The 19,151-nt window shown below is 63.7% G+C and overlaps 2 protein-coding genes across 2 annotated transcripts; one reads left to right on the top strand and one right to left on the bottom strand.

Moving 5' to 3' along the window:
• Positions 1–8,899, top strand: LOC137665428 (zinc finger protein 783-like). Its single transcript, XM_068404402.1, has 7 exons — positions 1–31; positions 409–705; positions 1,050–1,176; positions 1,968–2,156; positions 3,216–3,968; positions 4,719–4,832; positions 5,784–8,899. Exons 1-7 carry the CDS (start codon positions 8–10, stop codon positions 6,848–6,850), a joined length of 2,571 nt encoding a protein of 856 aa, XP_068260503.1. The 5' UTR covers positions 1–7; the 3' UTR covers positions 6,851–8,899.
• LOC137666056 (zinc finger protein 135-like) lies at positions 8,111–19,072 on the bottom strand. Its single transcript, XM_068405637.1, has 9 exons — positions 18,940–19,072; positions 18,237–18,363; positions 17,286–17,399; positions 16,876–17,004; positions 15,249–16,140; positions 13,977–14,481; positions 12,531–12,657; positions 11,975–12,091; positions 8,111–11,142 (listed from the first exon to the last, which is right to left on the bottom strand). Exons 1-9 carry the CDS (start codon positions 19,039–19,041, stop codon positions 10,085–10,087), a joined length of 3,171 nt encoding a protein of 1,056 aa, XP_068261738.1. The 5' UTR covers positions 19,042–19,072; the 3' UTR covers positions 8,111–10,084.
• Positions 19,073–19,151: the final 79 nt, after the last annotated feature.

Genomic DNA, 19,151 nt, shown 5'->3' with positions numbered 1-19,151 from the left:
GGCGGCCATGTCCCGCCGGGGCCCCCCTCGGGTGAGGGCCGCGCCGGGCGGGGCCGGGACGGGGTACGGGCAGCGCAGCGTCCCACCGGCCGGGTCTGCCCGGGCACAGCGCCCGTAGGGGCTCCGCGGCCCGGGGGAGCCTGGGGACGGGGGTCCGCCGGGGTGCCCGTTCAGGGGGGTTCCCCAGGGGTGCCGGTGAGGGGGGGGGGTTCCCTGGGTGCCGGTCCCGGGGGCTGGGGGGGTCACCGAGGCGTCGCGGGGGGCAGCCGGGGTCTGGCGGGTCCCCTGGGGCAAGTGGGGTGTGGGGGGGTTCCCTGGGGGGGCCACAAGCGGGTCCCCAGGCCCCGACCGCGCCGTGGGCAGGGCCGGGGCCTCCCCGCGCTGCCCCTCACCTCTGCCCCCCCCCAGGACTCGGGCACCCACCGGCGCAGGGCGGTGCAGGCCATGGGCCCGCGGGCCGCGGCGGGGCAGGCGGAGGCCCAGCAGCTGCAGGAGCTGCGGAGCCGCACGGAGAGGGCCGAGCGGAGGCTGCTGGCCTGCGAGACGCTGGTCGGGGAGCTGGGCAGTAACCTGGCCGCCCTGGGCAGCATGCTGCAGGACTACGGGCACCTCCAGCAGCGGCTGGACAACGTGGAGAACCTGCTGAAGAACAGGAACTTCTGGATCCTGCGGCTGCCCCCCAGCTCCCGGGGCGAGATCCCCAAGGTAACGGCATCAGGCCTGGCCCCGGGAGGCACCGGTGCCACCGCCGCGGCTGTGGCGGGGGGTTAGGACATGCCAGAGCCACCAGAGCCATCTTAGCAGTGGGCTGGGGTGGCTGAGCGCCTGCGAGTCCTGGACTCAGAATCAACCAACCAACCAGGTTGGAAGAGACCTCTGGGATCATCGAGTAACTCGCCGCTCCCAAGCCCTTATCTGGCCCGGCACGCTTTGCTCGGTGCCCATCCTGAGCTTGGGCAACCAAAGCCAAGCGCTCACGTGCACGTGCGTGGTTTCCCGTTATTTAACCACAGCAGAAGTCACCAAGCACATGATATTTGTGGTTCCAGGTACCGGTCACGTTCGATGATATTTCGGTGTACTTCAACGAGCAGGAGTGGGAGAGACTGGACCGGTGGCAGAAGGACCTGTACAGGGCCGTGATGAGGGGGAACTACGAGACGCTGATCTCGCTGGGTAAGGCACGGGGTTGGCACCTCCAGAGGAGCTCCTCTGGCGGGTAGGCTGGGTGGCCCCAGACTGACGGGGTGGTTCGGTGGGGCTGGGCGCCTGTAGCTGGCAGAACCCCTCCTGGGCAGTCAGACCCACGCGTTTCCCTCCTTCCTGTTTGTAAGCAATGAACAATCTGTAAGAGGTATCTGTAGTGAAGAATAGTAGCGATAATAATAGAAATAATATTTATTATCAAAAAAAAATCCATGTGAAGTGCTGTTCCTAATGACTACACAAGTGGATTCCATGGTCAGGGAACAGTTGTGACCTTCCAGCACAGTTCAGGAATCACCTGGGTGAAGGCTGGTAACTGCACCTTGAACTGGTTCTTGTTTTCTGTCCATTTAACCCCTACGTGAAGTGACGGGGTCCATCTGATCCAGACATCTCTACGGAGTGGGAAGTTTTCTGTCCCTACACCAGAACAAGAGCTCAGAATTGCTCTTCCAGTAGCTGCTGCGGTTGAAATGGGAGGAAAATGTTAAAGCCAAAGCCTTGCCCTCTCCTTTGAGGTCTTAGTTCATGTTCTGTTAGATCTTCTCTGCACTCGAGCTCCAGCTGTGCTCAGGGGTGGGTCCTGCACGGGGCCAAGAAAGCAGCACCACCGTTCTGGGGAGAGCAGGGCTGAGGTGTTTGTGTCTGTCTGTACTGCCTGCGAGCGCTGGGGTCAGGGAGAGAAAGATCACTTTGAGTTTGACGAGATAAAGATGTGGTGAGGTCCTAATAAAACCCGCTGTCCTCTGCCCTGTGCACAGACTACGCCGTGTCCAAGCCTGACATCCTCTCCCGGATGGAGAGGGATGAAGAGCTGTGCATCAAACCCGGTCAGGAGCCCCCGCAGACACACATCTGGGACGGTCAGGAGCCCCCACGGGCACCAGAAGAGATGGACCAGGTGGAAGAGGCGCTGGGAGAAGATGAAGTCCCCATGGAAGCTGACTCGGGTAAGTTAGGTGGGTGCCAGGAGGGGGTGGCATTTCCTGTCTCAGCTTTATCAGGAGATCTCCCAGCAGTGTCTTTGTTAGACATGAGCTGCCCTGAGGGTCTGTTGATTGTATTGACTGTATCTCCAGGCAGTACCTTGAATCTTTCTTCCAAGAGGAACATTTATGCTTGGTCAGATGAATCCCGTGGAGAAAAACAGACAAAGCCTGTCAGGAGGGGCTGGGAGGGTGTCTGGAGCAGTGGGACAGACCTCTTGTGATCCCTTCCAGTCCTGTTTCTGTGCAATTCGGCAGTCCTTCTTCACCTGACGGCATGCACGAGCCCTAGGGCTTCCAAAACCACTCCTGCTTGCCATGGGGAGAGAAGAGACGTGGTGGGAAGGGAGGAACCTGGGGACCTGTAGTGGGAGGAGGCGGCTGAGGCAGCACTTCTGGTGCTGGGGGGAGCAGAAGCGGTGAGGAGAGCCCTGGGGCATGGCATGGGAGAGCTGGAAAAATCAATTGTTAAGAGTGTGAAGGCTGGGCAAGAAGGTGGGAGACGCTGGAAAGGGACTGGCAGACCTGACAGAGCCAGGAGGAATGTGTGGGCAGGGCTGTGGTCGAGAGCTCTTTCCTGCAGGGCTGAGGAGTTGAGGGTTAAAGAAGGCCCAGGAGAGGCCGGGTGAGCACTGGTGGGGGCAGAGGGCAGGGCAGGCTCTGTCCTTTGGGGAGTGTGACCCAGAAACGATGAGTCCTGAGTGTGTGTTTGGGAGTTGTCAAGTGCTCCTGGGAAGAGGAAAAAGATGTTACCCAGAGGCTGTCTGTCTCCTCTCAGATTATGGCTCATGTTCTGTTAGATCTTCTCTGCGCTCGAGCTCCAGCTGTGCTCAGGGGTGGGTCCTGCACGGGGCCAAGAAAGCAGCACCACCGTTCTGGGGAGAGCAGGGCTGAGGTGTTTGTGTCTGCCTGTACTGCCTGCGAGCGCTGGGGTCAGGGAGAGAAGGGTCACCTGGAGAGTTTGACAAGATAAAGATGTGGTGAGGTCCTAATACAACCCACTGTCCTCTGCCCTGTGCACAGACTACGCCGTGTCCAAGCCTGACATCCTCTCCCGGATCAAGAGGGATGAAGAGCTGTGCATCAAACCCGGTCAGGAGCCCCCACAGACACACATCGGACATGGTCAGGAGCCCCCACAGAGAAGAGTCCAAGATGGTCTGGAGTCCCCGCAGGCACACACTGGAGACAGCCAGAAGCCCCCTCAGACAGGCGCCCCAGATGGTCAGGTGTCCCTGCAGACAGATGTCCCAGATGGTGTCCCTCAGACAGGTGCCCCAGAGGGTCAGAAGCCTCCTCAGACAGGTGCCCCAGATGTTCAGGTGTCCCTGCAGACAGACATCCCAGATGGTGTCCCTCAGACAGGTGCCCCAGATGGTCAGAAGCCCCTTCAGACAGGTGCCCCAGATGATGTCCCTCAGACAGGTGCCCCAGAAGGTGAGAAGCCCCCTCAGACAGGTGCCCCAGAAGGTGAGAAGCCCCCTCAGACAGGTGCCCCAGATGGTCAGAAGCCCCCTCAGACAGGCGCCCCAGATGGTGTCCCTCAGACAGGCGCCCCAGAAGGTCAGGAGCCCCCTCAGACAGGTGCCCCAGATGGTCAGAAGCCCCCTCAGACAGGTGCCCCAGATGGTGTCCCTCAGACAGGTGCCCCAGAAGGTCAGAAGCCCCCTCAGACAGGCACCCCAGATGGTCAGAAGCCCCCTCAGACACCAGAAGATACGAACCAGAAGGAAGAATCTTTGAGAGAAGACAAAGTCCCCATGGAAGCTGCCACAGGTGAGTTACACGGGTGCCAGGAGGACTTGTTTCCCCAGGCCATTCCTGTCCCAGCTCTCTCAGAAGGTCTCGCAGTGTCTGTGGAGAGGGCATGGCAGGTCACTGCCTAAGAGGAGCATCACCAGGGAAACACAGAGCCTTGGGGTGTGTGTCAAGGTGCTGCCAGGGGAAGTGGAAGGGCTTTGAGGGCCTGAACACGGGGCGATATGGGAACACCACCTGTGGGGTTGGTGGGGAGGGTTTAGGAGGGGTGAGGTTGCTCTGCAGAGGTGACAGCACGCGGCACCGTGGTGTCTTTCCTCCCAGCCCTCCCTCTGCTTTTGTCCTTGCGTGTGGCTTCACTCCAGTTCCTGCTAACACCTCACGTGCTTTCCATAGAATCACAGAAACGTTTTGGTTGGAAAAGACCTTTTAAGATAATCCAGTCCAACCATCAACCCAACACTGCCAAGGCCACCACTAACCCATGTCCCTCAGCACCACATCTATGCATCTTTTAAATCCCTCCAGGGATGGGGACTCCACCACTGCCCTGGGCAGCCTGTGCCAGGGCTTGACAACCCTTTGGTGAAGAAACTTCTTCTAATATCCAATCTAAACCTCCCCTGGTGCATCATGTCACGGCTTCTTGAGCCGCAGCTTTCTCTGGATCTCTGCGTGCTCCCAACACACCTCCACTTACCATCGCACCAAAGCAGGAAGATGTGAGCTCTCCACGGCTGTTTAAAACTGCTCTTCTTTTCTCTGCAGAATTCCCCATCGTGGTGATGAACGTCATGTCCCTGAGTGTGCAAAAAGAGAAGCTGCACGGGGAAGATCAGCCTGAGACGGAGATGGAGGAGGACCCGGCGGAGTGTGGCACAGGTGAGGGGCCCTGCAGGCAGGAGGCAGCTCCGAGCTCGCTGACGTGCTGGAAGTGGGGAGGGAGAAGAAAGTTTCAGATCTACCCCTGAGCGAGGGCGAGGGCTGGTGTTGGGGTTTCAGCCCTCATCTCCGTGGAAAGAACAGTCCAGTTGAGATTTCTTCTGTCAGAAGTGGGGGGAGAGCGTGTGCTGGCAGTGGCAAGCGCGGCAGAAGCAATAGGACAAGAGGACACAACCTCAAGCTTGGCCAGGGGAGGGTCAGGTTGGACATGAGGAAGCATTTCTTCTCAGCAAGGGTCATTAGCCATTGGAAGGGGCTGCCCAGGGAGGTGGTGGAGTCACCATCTCTGGAGGGGTTTAAGAAAAGCCTGGACATGGCACTTAGTGCCCTGGTCTAGTTGCCATGGTGGTGTCAGGGCAATGGTTGGACTCGATGAGCCCAGAGGGCTCTTCCAACCTGGTTGATTGTGATTCTGTGAAGAGCCTGAAGCACTGCAGGCTGTCACTCTTTAGTGATCTTTTTCCTGCTACATCTTGTGGCTGTCGTCGGTGTCATGGTTTTAGAGGTGGATCCTTTGTGCCACCGGCCCTGATGGCACTGCAGCAGACCACAGCCTGGTTCACAGAATCCCAGAATCACTGAGGTTGGAAGAGCCCTCTGGGCTCATCGAGTCCAACCATTGCCCTGACACCACCATGGCAACTAGACCATGGCACCAAGTGGCACAAGGTTCTTCCTGGGAGCAAGAGATGTGGCCCCCGAGACCACGTTGGGTTGCTCAGGGCGTGCGGGCAGGACGCTGTAGTGGCACCTGCACCTTTCCAAGCTGTTCTCAGATGTGTTGGTGGCTCCTTTATTGCTAAAAGCCTGCTCAGTGCTTTGGGGACTTCACCACAGCCTGGGTTTGTCCTGGGAGTGTGGATGACCAGCGCATGTGTTCTTCTGTTTCAGAGGATGGCTTTGTGATGGAAGATGAAGTGGCAAGTGAAGGGGCTTCTCCTGAAGACATCAAGGTGAAGAAAGAGGAGCCTGAGGGGTTGCAAGAGGGTTCTGCCCCCTCTCCCAGCCCCGAGATCCAGAAGTGCCCCAAAAGCGAGCAGGCCAAGGCCAAGAGCAAGAAGAAGCCGAGCAGGTGCGAGAGCAGCAGCCTGCTGATGGGCAACTGCCGGCGCGGGTACGTGCGGGAGTGGTCGCACCCCTGCACCGAGTGCGGGAAGCGCTTCCGCCTGAAGATCAACCTCATCATCCACCAGCGGAGCCACGCCAAGGACGGGCCCTACGAGTGCTCCATGTGCGACATCAGCTTCGCCGACAAACGCCACCTGGACGTCCACCAGAGCATCCACATCAAAGACAGGGCCTTTGGGGCCAAGGTGTGGGGGAACGTCCACCCCGAGCTGCGGATCCGGCCGAGGGGGAAGCTCTGCGGGGCTTTCTGCGGAGGTACCCACGGCCTGGGCGGCGGGACGTACGCGGGGGGTGCCTGGCTGGGCCAGGCCAAGGAGGAGCCGGACAGAGGGAGCCTGTCCAGCGCGTGTTACTCCCGGCAGCAGAGCCCCAAGTCTCGTACGAAATCCGTGGTGAAATGCAGCTTTTGCAAAAAGACTCTCTCCTGCAGCACCTCCCTCCAGCGGCACCTGCAGACCCACCGGCAGGAGAGGCCGCATTGCTGCGCCACCTGCAAGAAGTGCTTCACCCGCAGGACCCACCTCTTGCGCCACGAGAAGATCCACGACCGCCAGAAAGCCCTGGCCGCGCTCCAGCAGCCCACGGCAGCCCAGCCACGGGGAGCCCCCGAGGCGCCCGCGGGCAGGAGCAGCCCTCACCCCCCAGCCCAGGCACCCGAGGGCAACGTTAGCCCCGTGGCCACCGCGGCTCCAGCAGACATGCCCCTGGTCGGTCCTGCAGAACTTGGGCCACCAGACAAGAGCCGTGACGACGCCGGGGATGGGAAAGGCACCCAGCCTGTGGTCAGACTGGGAAATAAGGCAGCGGGTGTGGGGGTGATGGAGAAATGACACCGGGAGAGACGTGAACCGCTTGTGTCGCCGGAGAGGAACCATGTGGGCGTCGATTGCACGTGGTGGGGCACTGGGGCTGTGGACCATCCGCCCGCTGGGTTTTAGGCACTTTGCTGGATTGTAGAAGGAATCAAAAGCTTGGAAACCACCACGGGGAGCAGATCACAGCGTCCCGTGATGCAGAATGCGTTACCATTCCTCAGACTCCCGTGGCTGATGCACAGAATTTTCCTGAGCCGACCTTCCTGGGCGCGCTGGGCTGCAGGAGACGGCAGCCGAGCTCCCCCGCTGCTGCTGGAGCTGATCCCTCACGTTTGGAAATACAGTGACACGGTGAAGAGGACAGAGAGAGGGGATCATGCTGGCGAGCCGGGCGGGATCCCCGAGGAGCTCTTCACTAACAAAAGTTTCTTGACCAAGACGCCGGATGAAGCGAGCGTGGCGTCTCCGAGACCCCCCCAGGGCATCCTGGCCCTGCTTAATAACCCACCCTGGTGAGGAAATGGGGTTGGGAGCACCCGAGCGTTGCGCTGCAGCTACGTAGAACAAACCAACCCACAATATTTTCTGCTGCGGGTGTTTCCGAGCTCCCGGCAGCGCTCCTTCCTTCGACGAGGCCAGCAACACCCACGAGAGTTAATTCCCTCAGGACCAGCCTGCACAGATGGAGAGTCACTTTAGAAGTACTTCAGGGGTAGGATTACCCCCGCGCTGCAGCAGCAGCTCACGCGAGGACCCCTCCGTGGGGCGCGGGAGCAAGGAGGCCCCTGCTCTCCGAACTGCCAGTCGTCTCCTCTAGTCGTGTGCGAAACCCCACCGTAACTAATCCTGTGGAGGACTAGTCCTGCTCGCTACCTCAAACGTCTCGGGAGTGAGGCCTGCCCCGAGGCAGACAGAATCCCAGAGTCCCGTGGTTGGGGTGGGAAGGGACCTCTGGAGATCACCCAGCCCACCCCCTGCCCAAGCAGGGTCACCCAGAGCACGTCGCACAGGGTCGTGTCCATGTAAAACTTTGCTGTGAGGGTGGCAGAGCCCTGGCACAGGGTGCCCAGGGCAGGGGTGGGAGTCTCCTTCTCTGGAGATACTCAAACCTGCCTGGGCAGGTAACGGGAGCCTGGCAAGCGATGGCAGCCAGCCCAGGCGTGGCTCCAGCGTCCCCAAGAACGACTCGAACCGTGCGTGTCCATGGCCACAGCCCTGCGTGTGTCACGTGTGCTGCTGGGAAGCAGAGAGGGGACATCGGTCCTGGTGGCATCTCCATGCAGACCAGACAGAGCAGCTGGTGGAGTTTAGTTTTCTCTTTGTTTATTTTTCCCTGGAGTTGTTCGATGTAATTCCTTGCCCTCACCCAGTCCCTGTCCCTCTCCGGGCTGGGAGCGTGGGGAACCAGTTTGCTTACCAGATTTTTCATTCCTGGCCACCCACGAGCTCTGATGGGCTGCAGGGGAGGCTGCTGTGGGCACCGAGGAGACGCCCAGGCTGTGTCCTGGTGTCATCCTCAGCGCTGTGGTGCCCGGCCACCTCCCTGCGCCGCGGGAGGGACAGCAGTGTCAGAGCTGCTCCTTGGGGACACACACGATGTCCCACTGCTCCTCTGGGCCAGTTTCTCACTATTCCTATGCCCCAGGACTGTAGTGCTAGCCATGAGGGGGTGATGGTGGCCCCGAAGGGCTGGTGCTGCCTCTGCCAAGCCCTGTAGGACACCGGGGTGGTTGATGCCTTATGGTCACGGGGTGATGGCTGGCAGCGAGCCATGCCCTGGCCTGGGCTCCGGCACAGCGTGGCGGCGCGGGCTGTACTGACCGAGCTGGTTATCCCTGCCCAGGTAGAGATCCCAGTGACCCCCAGTTGATCCCAGTGACATGGGATGGGTCAGCTGGTGGGATGGTATTGCTGGTGGGCAATACCTCCACGGCCAGTGCGGGTGGCGTGGAGGGGGGGGACCGACCACCCCAAGCGGGGCATTTCTTGTGAAGCTGTGGTGAGTGGGACCAGCGTTTCCTATGACCTCCCCGCTCCCTTTCTCAGGCTGTGGATCAATAAAGTATTTGTCTGTAGAGCTCCGTGGTCTGGGGGGGCCGAGCTGGCACCCTCGGGCGCTGCGGGGGAAGCAGCGACGCGGATGGGCCCGGGCAGAGCGAGGCAAAGGGCAGCTCCAGCCTGGGGGGTGCCACGGAGAGAGTGGGGCCAGGAAGGATGAGCCCTCCACAGGCAGGAGGGCAAGTGGCCAAGGGGACCTGGGAAAGGCAGGCGGCAGAGTGGCCCTGACCACCACGGGCAGGGCTGCAGGCAGGAGGGAGGCAGCACTCGGTCCCGTGGGCCCAGAGCCCGCGGAGTGGGGCCGTGCTTGGCAGCTCCACATTCCTGTGGGGCGGCTCCTGCATTCCTATGGGGCAGCTCCACATTGCCGTGGGGCAGCTCCACATTCCTGGCTCAGAAGGCAGCTGGCCCAGCCTTCTCCTCCCCGGGACGGGCGTGTGGCAGCCAGGGCCCCGCCACGCTCAGGCTCCTGGTTTGCATTAAGCAGGGCCTGACATCGCCGGGCCAAGGGCTGGGCTCTCCCCTCCCCAGAGCGAAGGGCCCCGCGCCCTCGCAGGCGATGGGAGGCAGTGGGTGATGGTGGGGACGTGGGGCAGCTGCCCACAGCATGGGCACGTGTGACTGCACCCACGGGAGAGACCTAAACTACACCTTCAGGGCCGCGTACCCAAGGGTGGAGGTGGCACAGTGCCCCCAGCCCTGCCCCTCGCCAACACCCAGAGCACAACAGGAGACCACGTCAGCCCAGTCCTTTATCCGAGGCTCTTCCCAGCTCGTCCGATGCCCCCGGCTGCTGCCCAGCCACAACAGCCCCTACCCGGGCACCGAACGCCCCCTCCACGCTGGGAGTGTTTAAATAACCCTGAGTTCGGCCGCCCCGCTGTCCCTGACAGCTGCTCCTCAGCCGACCTCCCCCTTCCACGGGGCAGCAGCACAACCCGGCTCAGCCCCGGCCGCTGAACCTCCTCCGCTGCCCCTTGGGCTGGTCTCTTCACCCCCTGCGCGTTTCCCTGCCCACGCAGCACATCAGCCTGCCTCCCTCCTCCTCCTCCTCCTCCTCCTCCTCCTCCTCCTGGAGACCCAGGCGGTGCAGAGCCCCACGGCGGTGCCACACCAGCTGCCTGGCACGTCCCGTCGTCGCAGCACCTCTGCTTAGAGAAACGCTGCCCCTTCCCTCCTCCAGCCCTCGTGCTACGGGTTATCCCGGGTCAAAGCTTCGCAGGGGCTGGTCGCCGGCGCCCGGTCGTGGTTCGGCAAGCTGACAGCAGGAGGGCTGGCAACGGCGTGGACCTTCTGGTGGTGGTTCAGAGACTGCCGGTGCCGGAAGCTCTTGCTGCAGCCGTTGCACTGGAAGGGCCGCTGCTGGGTGTGCCGGCGTTGGTGCTCCTCCAGCGACGCTTTCTGCGGGAAGCTCTCGGCGCACTCGATGCAGCGGTAGAGCCGCTCCCCGGCGGCGCTGGCCCGCGCGGGCCGGCCCGACCACCCGGCCCGCAGCTGGCCGCCGTGGATGCGCTGGTGCTTCTGGAGGTGGTGCTTCTGGATGAAGCCCTTGCCGCAGGCGGGGCAGCGGTAGGGGCGCTCCCCGGTGTGGATGCGGTAGTGCTTGTTGAGGTTGGACTTCTCGTTGAAGCTCTTGCCGCAGGCGGGGCACTGGAAGGGCCGCTCGCCCGTGTGCAGGCGCTGGTGCCGCAGCAGCGCGGCGTGGTGGGCCAGGCTCTTCCCGCAGGCCGTGCAGATGAAGGAGCCGTTGCTCTTCCTCGCTTGGCTCTGCTGCCGCGCCAGCAGGTTGCGCTTCAGCCGGGCGCTCTTCCAGCCCAGCGGCAGCGCGCGGGGCTCTTCGCCCGCGGCGCAGGGACGACGCTCCTCCGCGGCGGGCTGCGACGGGGCCGCCTCTGCGGCGGTGTCTTCTCCCAGCGGCATGCCCTGGGGCAGGGCGAACGGCTGGTCAGTCCCCACGCCCAGCACGTGCTCTGGTGGGAAGGGCAAGCCCGGGGCAGGGTGAGCTTCCACCGGCACCACCACGGGCTTGAAGTCGGGCTGGGCGGCCCCGTGTTGGCAGAAGTCCCCCAAGCCCTCTCCTGCTGCCTTCTGCTCGTCCAAGCCAGCGTGGCTCGCCCAGGGCACCGGCTGCTCCTGGCTCAGGGGAGCCTCCTCATCCAGCCTCACCGAGGGTGCCTGCGGCAGGGCCAGGAGTTCAGATCCTTCCTCCTGGGGCTGCTGCTCTTCTGTCTTGATCACGACCGTCTCACCTGCCGAGAGACAGCAATTCATTCCCAGACACGGAAGCTCCCCCGTGCCCGCAGCCCCAGCGCAGGAGCAGGAGCTGAGCTGCCCCTGCAGCACAGCAGTGAGGTGACCCAGAAATTGTGCTGTTAGAAAGGGAGCAGGAAGGTTTTACTGAGAGCAAAGGAAGGACACATGAGGTGGAGGGTGTGTGGGCACCCATTGGGGGTGTCTGGTTATCTTGTTGGACTGACAACACAATACTCGTAAAGAAGCCAAAACCAGAGGAAACGTGAAGGCAAAGTTGAGGCTGCAGAGTCCTCTGTCCTGGAAGGAACTTTCCAGGCATGGCAGAGTGTAGGTGGGTGAATCTGGGGAGCAGCATCAAAGCAAAACCCTCCAGGAGCAGGAGGGAGCGTGTGCCTGCAGGCGGACAGGCGCAGAGCCGCGCTCGCACTAAGCCTTGCCCCAGGTCTCCTTATTTTCTGCTCTTTTTTGGCAAGGCGGCTCCTCTGGGCTTAGAGATTTGGGCTTAAAAGTTTTAAGGAGGCCTCAATCACGTGGGGGCCTTCTGACCCCGTGCAAGACTGGAAACGCTCCCTGCAGGGATGGGATCAGCTCCCCTGGTCCTGTTTCCAGCAGCAGGGGCACCGCTGCGGGCAGGCTCCAAGCCCCTCGCTCTGCGGGCAGGCAGCAGCAGGGTGCGGGCAGGCAGCAGCGGGGTGCAGGCAGGCAGCAGCGGGGTGCAGGCAGGCAGCAGCGGGGTGCAGGCAGGCAGCAGCGGGGTGCAGGCAGCAGCAGAGCAGCGCACCCAGCACAGCCCCTGCCCAGCCCAGGCGTGTCAGTGCTGTGACTCACCGCTGCCGAGGTGCCCCAACACCTCTCCCTTCTCCGGCAGCCCGTGGGTCCTCGCACCCGGATCCTCCCCGGCCTCGGCTGGCGGCAGCAGAGGTTTGGAGCTGGCGTCCCCGGGCCCTGGAAGGAGGAAGCAGCGGTGTGAACGACGCTGGGGACCAGCACCAGCTCCCCTCTCACTCAGCGGGAGCTGTGGGGTGCCCCGAGGGGTCCTGGGCTCCCAGAGCACCGGCTCAGGTTTCCCAGGACCATCAGAGCAAACAGGCTGGGGTCAGCCAGACCAGGCAAATGATTTCAGGTACCCCAAGGAGTGGCTGTCAGGCACTCATCATCCTTTAAAATTTCAGCCAAAAATAATCAGTGCTAAAATTTACCACCATCTGCAGCGAACCCCTGCAGGGTGGTGGATGTACAGCCCGTGTCCTGGTGAAAAACAGTGCAGGAACAGAGGCTGCAGGACACGGCGTGTTCTCCACACACCCAAACACAAGCAGTCGTGAGCTGGATCCAGCCCAGGGGATGACAACATGTGTGACAGCGAGCAGAGACTGATCCTCACCGAGAGAGCCCACGGCCTCGTAGGTCCCCTTCACGGCGACCCTGCAGAGCTCCTGCTGCCGGCTGTCCAGGCTGCCCCACTCCTGCTCCGGCACACTGCCCACGTCATCCTCGCATGCCGCCGGCACCTGGAACCGCAGGAGGCACCGCCTTGGCGCTTCCCCACTTCAGCTGTCCCCCCCAGTGCCCACTGCTCCCCCAGGGAAGCAGACTGCAGGTACCAGTGCAGGCCCGGAGCTCCCATGGCAATGAGCTGTGTCGTGGCCCAAAGCCAGGGAACAATTTCAAGATGGCACAACGAGGCTCAGGTGTTTCCCCCAGGAACAGGGACGGGTTCACAAGCACCGCTCGTTCCCTCGATCCACACCCTGAAGCAGCCAGGTGAGCAGTAACCCCCGTGATGGCGAGCAGGACGGGTGGGAAGGCACCGTCCCACCAGTGAGGTGACCAGTAACCCCCGTGACGGCGAGCAGGACGGGTGGGAAGGCACCGTCCCACCAGTGAGGTGACCAGTGGGACCCCCCGAGGCTGAGAAGGCTCAGGGGGGCTGTGTTCTGCGCCGCTCCCTACGAGAGCCTGTGCAGCAGCTCGCTGGCCGCACGGTCGCCTGGGGCTCATCCTCATTACCTTGGGCACACGCCTGTTGGCTGGGGCTTGTCCCTCTTTGTCACCTTGGGCATGTCCCTGTTACCTGGGGCTTGTCCCTGTTACCCTGGGCGTACCCCCATTAGCTAGGGCATGTCCCCTTTACCTGGGGCACATCCCCGTTACCTTGGGCACATCCCCATTACCCTGGGCTTGTCCTCACTGCCTCGGGCACATTCCTGTTAGCTGGGGCTTGTCCCCATTTGTCACCTTGGGCACATCCCCAATACTTGGGGCTCGTCCCTGTTACCTGGGGCTTGTCCTCATTACATTCAGCACATTCCCATTAGCTGGGGCTTGTCCCCGTTTGTCACCTTGGGCACATCCCCAACACTCCGGGCTCATCCCCGTTACCTTGGGCTTGTCCCCATTACCCTGGGCTTGTCCTCATTGCCTTGGGCACGTTCCCGTTAGCTGGGGCTTGTCCCCGTTTGTCACCTTGGGCTCGTCCCCAACTCTCAGGGCTCGTCCCCGTTACCCTGGGCACGTCCTCGTTACCTTGGGCACATCCCCAACTCTCAGGGCTCGTCCCCGTTACCTTGGGCATGTCCCCGTTACCTTGGGCACATCCCCAACTCTCAGGGCTCGTCCCCGTTACCTTGGGCTCGTCCCCAACTCTCAGGGCTCATCCCTATTACCCTGGGCTTGTCCTCATTGCCTCGGGCACGTTCCCGTTAGCTGGGACTTGTCCCCGTTCGTCACCTTGGGCACATCCCCAACACTCAGGGCTCGTCCCCGTTACCTTGGGCATGTCCCCGTTACCTTGGGCACATCCCCAACACTCGGGGCTCGTCCCCGTTACCTTGGGCTCGTCCCCGCCGGGGCCCGGGCCGGGCCTGGGTGCCCAGTGCCCGCGGTGCTGGAGCTGCCGCTCGACGTGCTCCAGGCGCCGCGCGTTGTCCCGCACCAGGGCGGCCAGGGCGGCCCACCTGCGCTCCAGCCGGCTGCCCACCTCCAGCACGGCCTTCTCCAGCCCCGACACCTTCCTCTCGGCCGTCTCGGCCCTGCCCTCCAGGCTCAGCAGCCTCAGGGCCTGCGCCTCCACCTTCCTCTCCACCGCCTGCACCGCCGCCACCACCGTCCACAGCGAGATCTCGGGCACCGCCGGCGCCTTCTCGCCCCCGCCGCCGGGGGCCGGGAGCGGCTGCCAGGCCTCGGGCCCCCACTCGGGCTCCTGCTGCGGGGAGGAGAGGGGCGATGAGGGGCCGCCCCCGGGGGGGGGGGGGTCTGGGGCCCGGTGTGTGTCCCCCCCCCCGCCGGGCCCGCCCGCCACCCCCAGCGCTGCGCCGGGGCCGGTGCCCGGTGCCCTCCCGGTGGCGGTGTGTGGGGGGGGGGTGGTTCAGGGGAGCCGCCGCCGCCGCCGCCTCCCGCCCCCCCCGTACCTGAGCGGGGCCCCAACGGGCCATGGCCGCTCGCGCTGCCGCCGCCGCCGCGCCGCAGCGCCCCCTGCCGGCCCCGCGCCCGCAGCACCGCCCCCGCCGGACCCCCCCCAGCCCCATCCCCGCCCCGGCCGGACCCCCCACCCCATCCCCGCCCCGGCCCCGGCCGGACCCCCCCACCCCATCCCCACCCTGCGCCTCCTCCCCGTTATTCCACCCCGTGCCCCCCCCCCCCGCCGCTCCTCCGGCCTCGCACCCCACCGGGAGGCCCCCGCCGGTGCCCCCCGCCCGGCCGCAGCACTCCCCGGGGACCCCCAGCCAGGGCAGGGCCCCCCCCGCCCCCCCGAGCCGCATTCAGCCATGGGAAACATCCCGATTTCTACAGCATCTATTGGCGCTCGAGTCCTCCATCGCCGCAGCGCCCGGGCCCCGTACCCCACGCGCTCCCGGTGTCCCCCCACCCCCAGCCGCTCCGCCGAGGCTCGGGAACAAGGAGCGACCCGTGAGCGTCTGCACGGGCAGGAGGAGCTGGGCCACGTTGCTCGCAGCCTTCATCCGACCTGCTCACAGCCGAAGAGGGCGAGAGGAGAAGGTCCCACAGCAGCTTCCTCGACACCTCCCCGCTTCCCACCCCCAATTCCGCCACGCTTCCCGCTTCCCTCCTCCGTGTCCGCGCCTAAACGGGCGCCGCCGGCCTGGGCAGCTGGTCCCCGCAGGGGTAGGGCCTCCGCTGCCGCAGGTGGATCCGCTGGTGCACGTTGAGGTGGTAGTGCCGCTTGAAAGTCTTCTGGCAGACGCCGCACTGGTAGGGCCGCTCGCCCGTGTGGGTCTGGTGGTGGCGGACAAAGTCGGAGACCCACGTGAAGCTCCGGTTGCAGCAGGGGCAGAGGATGATGTGGTGGTTAGTGTGTCGCCGCTGGTGCAGGATGAGAAAGCTCTGGCTGGAGAAGTTCTCCATGCATTCGTTGCACGTATACATCATTTTCCCGGGCGACAGCGGGTATCTGTTGGGGCTGGGCTTCCCCCAGACCGCGTCGCAGTCCCTGCTCGGCGCTCGGGGCTGGGAGGCGGCGCACGGGGCCCGGCTGGAGCACTCCTCGCCCTCCGAGGGCTGGCAGAACCCCTTGACCGCCCGCGCCCGTAGGTGACGCCGGATCTTCTTCTTGGACATGAAGCTGCGCTCGCAGTGCGCGCAGATGTAGGGCACCCAGTTGCTGTGGCTCCGCTGGTGGATGACGAGGTTGATCTTCAGCAGGAAGTTTTTCCTGCACACGGGGCAGGAGTAGAATTTCTCCCGGGTGGAGTTGCGCTGGCACGCTGCGGTCCGGCCCATGCAGGCGCCCTCCACGGGCTCTGGCGAGGAGGCGACCGCGCGGCTGGGCTCTGCCTCTGCCGTTTCCCTGCAGATCTCTGGCATCGCCTCCTTGCCCGGCTCTTCGGGAACGTCCGCAGCCACACCCTGGCCACTGTCCCCTGAATCTTTCCCGTCCTTCTCTTCCAGACCCTTCGGGGGTGTTTCGGGCACTGCTGGCTCCTCCGCAGCAACCTCCTCCTGCGGTTCCTCCGTGGGGATCCCCACCTCGGCATCTGCTGGAAATTTTTCAGAACCCACACATCACTCTTCCATGTGGTTTTGAGGACATGGAACCCCCACGAGGGTTTTCATCCCACCTCCCACCCCCTCCCCAGCCAGCAGCCGGGACAGTCTCAGCCCCGGTCTCCTCTTCCAGCTCGGCGTCTTCATGCTCAGACCGCATCGAGGCTGGGCACAGCCACAGCTCATCGCTGCAGACACCCCAGGGGGGTCTGAGTGACAAATGTCCCCTAGGCGGGATGGGGGAAGGCTCTCAGAAACACTGAGGCTCATCTTTCGAAGCAAATCAACAGGGTAGGCTGGCTGACACCACACCATGCCTTGTCCTTCACCGTTTCAAGGCTGGCCATGGGATTTACCATCAGAACCCTTTCTTGGCCTGTCTGAACCGTGTAAAACCCTGTCCCAAAAGCCCCAGAGAACGCCCTGGGCAAACCTCCTGCTGCTCTCCGAGCGTGCAGGCACTCCTGGAGGCTGCCAAGGAGGGACGAAGGGCTCTGCCCCAGTACCTGCTGCGGGGGGAGGCGATGGAGACCCGTCCGGATCCACCGCTTCACGACTGCACGTGGAGAGAGGGCAGGAAGGGGACGGGGTTGGCTGGCTGAGATCCGCTGGGACAGCGGTGGCTTCGTGAGGGGCGCGTGCTGCGAAGGCAAGAGGAGCGATGAGCACGGTGGGTGAGATACACCCGGGATCCCTCACGTCGGCCAGGTTCGCCAGCCACTCACGTGCGCTGCAGTTCTCTGTGGCCACCAGGCTCCTGCTTTCCTCCGGGTCTTTACAGTTCTCCTCACAAGGCTCCTGTGTCTTCGTCTCCAGCAGACCATCATCGCTGGTGCAGCTTGGACGCTCCGGCTCTGGGGAGGAGGAGGACACTCGGCGTTACCGGCAGCCAGCGGGGAGCTCAGAGGAGCCAGCGCAGGGGCGGGTGTCCCCAGGCCCACAGTGCACCAGGATCTCTGCAGCTGCTGGCTCAGGGGAGGGTGTCCAGGCTATCGATGTGCCCCCGTGTCCTCGCCCAGCACAGACTGTCCGCAGCCACGGGAGACACCTCAGTCCCTGTGGCTGAGGGCAGGGACTGCCATCGTCCCAGCAAGCAGCCAGGATGCTGGCACGGAAGGAACCCAGTGTCACGCACCTGGGGCTGGCTCCGGGGACACGTCTGCTCCCTCCGGGTGTGACTCCGCCGGCGCGCACGGCTCTTCTCCTCTTTCTATCCGCAGCAAGAGCTCAGGCTTGGCTAGGGCACAGTCTGTTCAAGAGCAAGACACAAATCAGGGGCAAGAGGCGACAGCGTCTGCGCGGGGGCACCCGCAGCCTGTCCACAGAGGCAGCCTCAGCCCAGAAAAACTGGGTGCTTCTCACCAGCCAGGAGCCCAGCCGGCCCCAGGGGACAGCTTTTGCTCTGCCTCCTCGGGCTGCGCTTGCAGGGGAGTCCCACGGCAAGACGGGGTGGCCCTGGCTGGGAAGTGCAGGCCCTTGATCCATCATCTGAGCACGGGAAAGAATTAATTACGAGCACGAGGCCCTGGCTGGGCTAAGCGGGGTGTCAGAGAGAATCAATTAGGATGGAAAAGACAACTTTAAGATCATTGAGTCCAACTGGACTTTCTGGAAAGCTCATTTCCAGCTACGAGGGGCAGAAAATGCAGCCAGAAGCCCCCCAAACGCTGCCCCAGGAGATCTCCTGCCCTGCCCAGCTCTCCCCCTGCAAGGAGGGAGCGCAACCAGCCTCGGTCCCCACACCAGGACAAACGGACGGCACATCTGCCACGCTGATGGGAAACCACACAAGGATGTAGACGGATGTGGAAGAGGGAATTTCTGTGATGAAAAGAGGGAATTTCTGTGATGACAACCCAGGGAGCTCAGTGGACCTGCTTTCCACGAGGAGAAGACACCAAGCACTTCCTACCGCCTCCTGTGTGTACCTGCCAACCTCTGAGCAGTGCCAGAGGGGACAGGGAATCGAGCGGATGGTTTGAGGGCTGGAGGTCCCAGTGAAACACAAAGAGGCAGAAAAGCGACCCCGAGAGAGCTCCCCGGGGGCAGCGAGGGCAGCTGCCAAACCAGCGCGAACGGAGCCTACACAGGGACACCAGCGTCTCGTAGTTGCCCTCCATCACGGTCCGGTACAGCTCCTTCTGCCAGTCGTCCAGGCTCGCCCACTCCTGCCTGCTGAAGTGCACCGTGACGTCCTCGAAAGTCACCGGCACCTGGGAGCAGAGGGGCTGGGCTGCAGGAGGGGGCAGCTCCCCCCCAGACATCACCCCCCCAGCCCTTCAACGGCCCAAAAAGCAGCTCCCCAAAAGCCCCCAGAAGGGGTTCCACATACTCACTCCCAGCCCCCCAACAAAGACCCCCCCCCAACCTGCTCCCAGCCCCCCGTAAGCAGCCCACTGGATTCACCCAGTCTCCTAAAAGCCCCCTCAGACCCCCCCAAACACCTCCCAGCCCCTCAACGGCCCCATAAGTGACCCCCAGGTTCACTCGCAGCCCCCTCAACCTCCCAACAGCCCCCACAAGTGACCCCCCCAGGCCCACTTCCAGCCCCCCAAGCCACCCCTCAGCCCCAAAATGGCCCCACAAGTGACCCCCCAGGCCCACTTCCAGCCCCCCAAGCCACCCCTCAGCCCCAAAATGGCCCCACAAGTGACCCCCCAGGCCCACTTCCAGCCCCCCAAGCCACCCCTCAGCCCCACAATGGCCCCACATGCGACACCCCCCCCTCCCCTCCCGCCCCTCACAAGCGATCGCCAGGCCCATCCCGCGCCCCCCGGCCCGGTCCACACCTCGGGGAGCCGCAGCCCCCAGGGGGGCCCGTCCAGCAGCGCCGCCTCCGCCCGCTCCAGCCGCCGCTCCAGCGCCTCAGGGCGGGCTCGCAGCTCCGCCATGGTCCCCGCCGAGGCCGTGGCGACGGGCAGGGCCGGGCCAGGCCAGCCCGCGCCCCCGGCCCGCGCTCCCGCCGCCAAGACGAGCGCCCCCCCCCCCCGCCCGCCTCCCC

Source organism: Nyctibius grandis, chromosome 7, assembly GCF_013368605.1.
Source record: "Nyctibius grandis isolate bNycGra1 chromosome 7, bNycGra1.pri, whole genome shotgun sequence".
Classification (NCBI taxonomy): Eukaryota; Metazoa; Chordata; class Aves; order Nyctibiiformes; family Nyctibiidae; genus Nyctibius; species Nyctibius grandis.
Note: the sequence above shows the minus strand (reverse complement) of the source record. Positions and strands in the feature narration are given on the sequence as shown.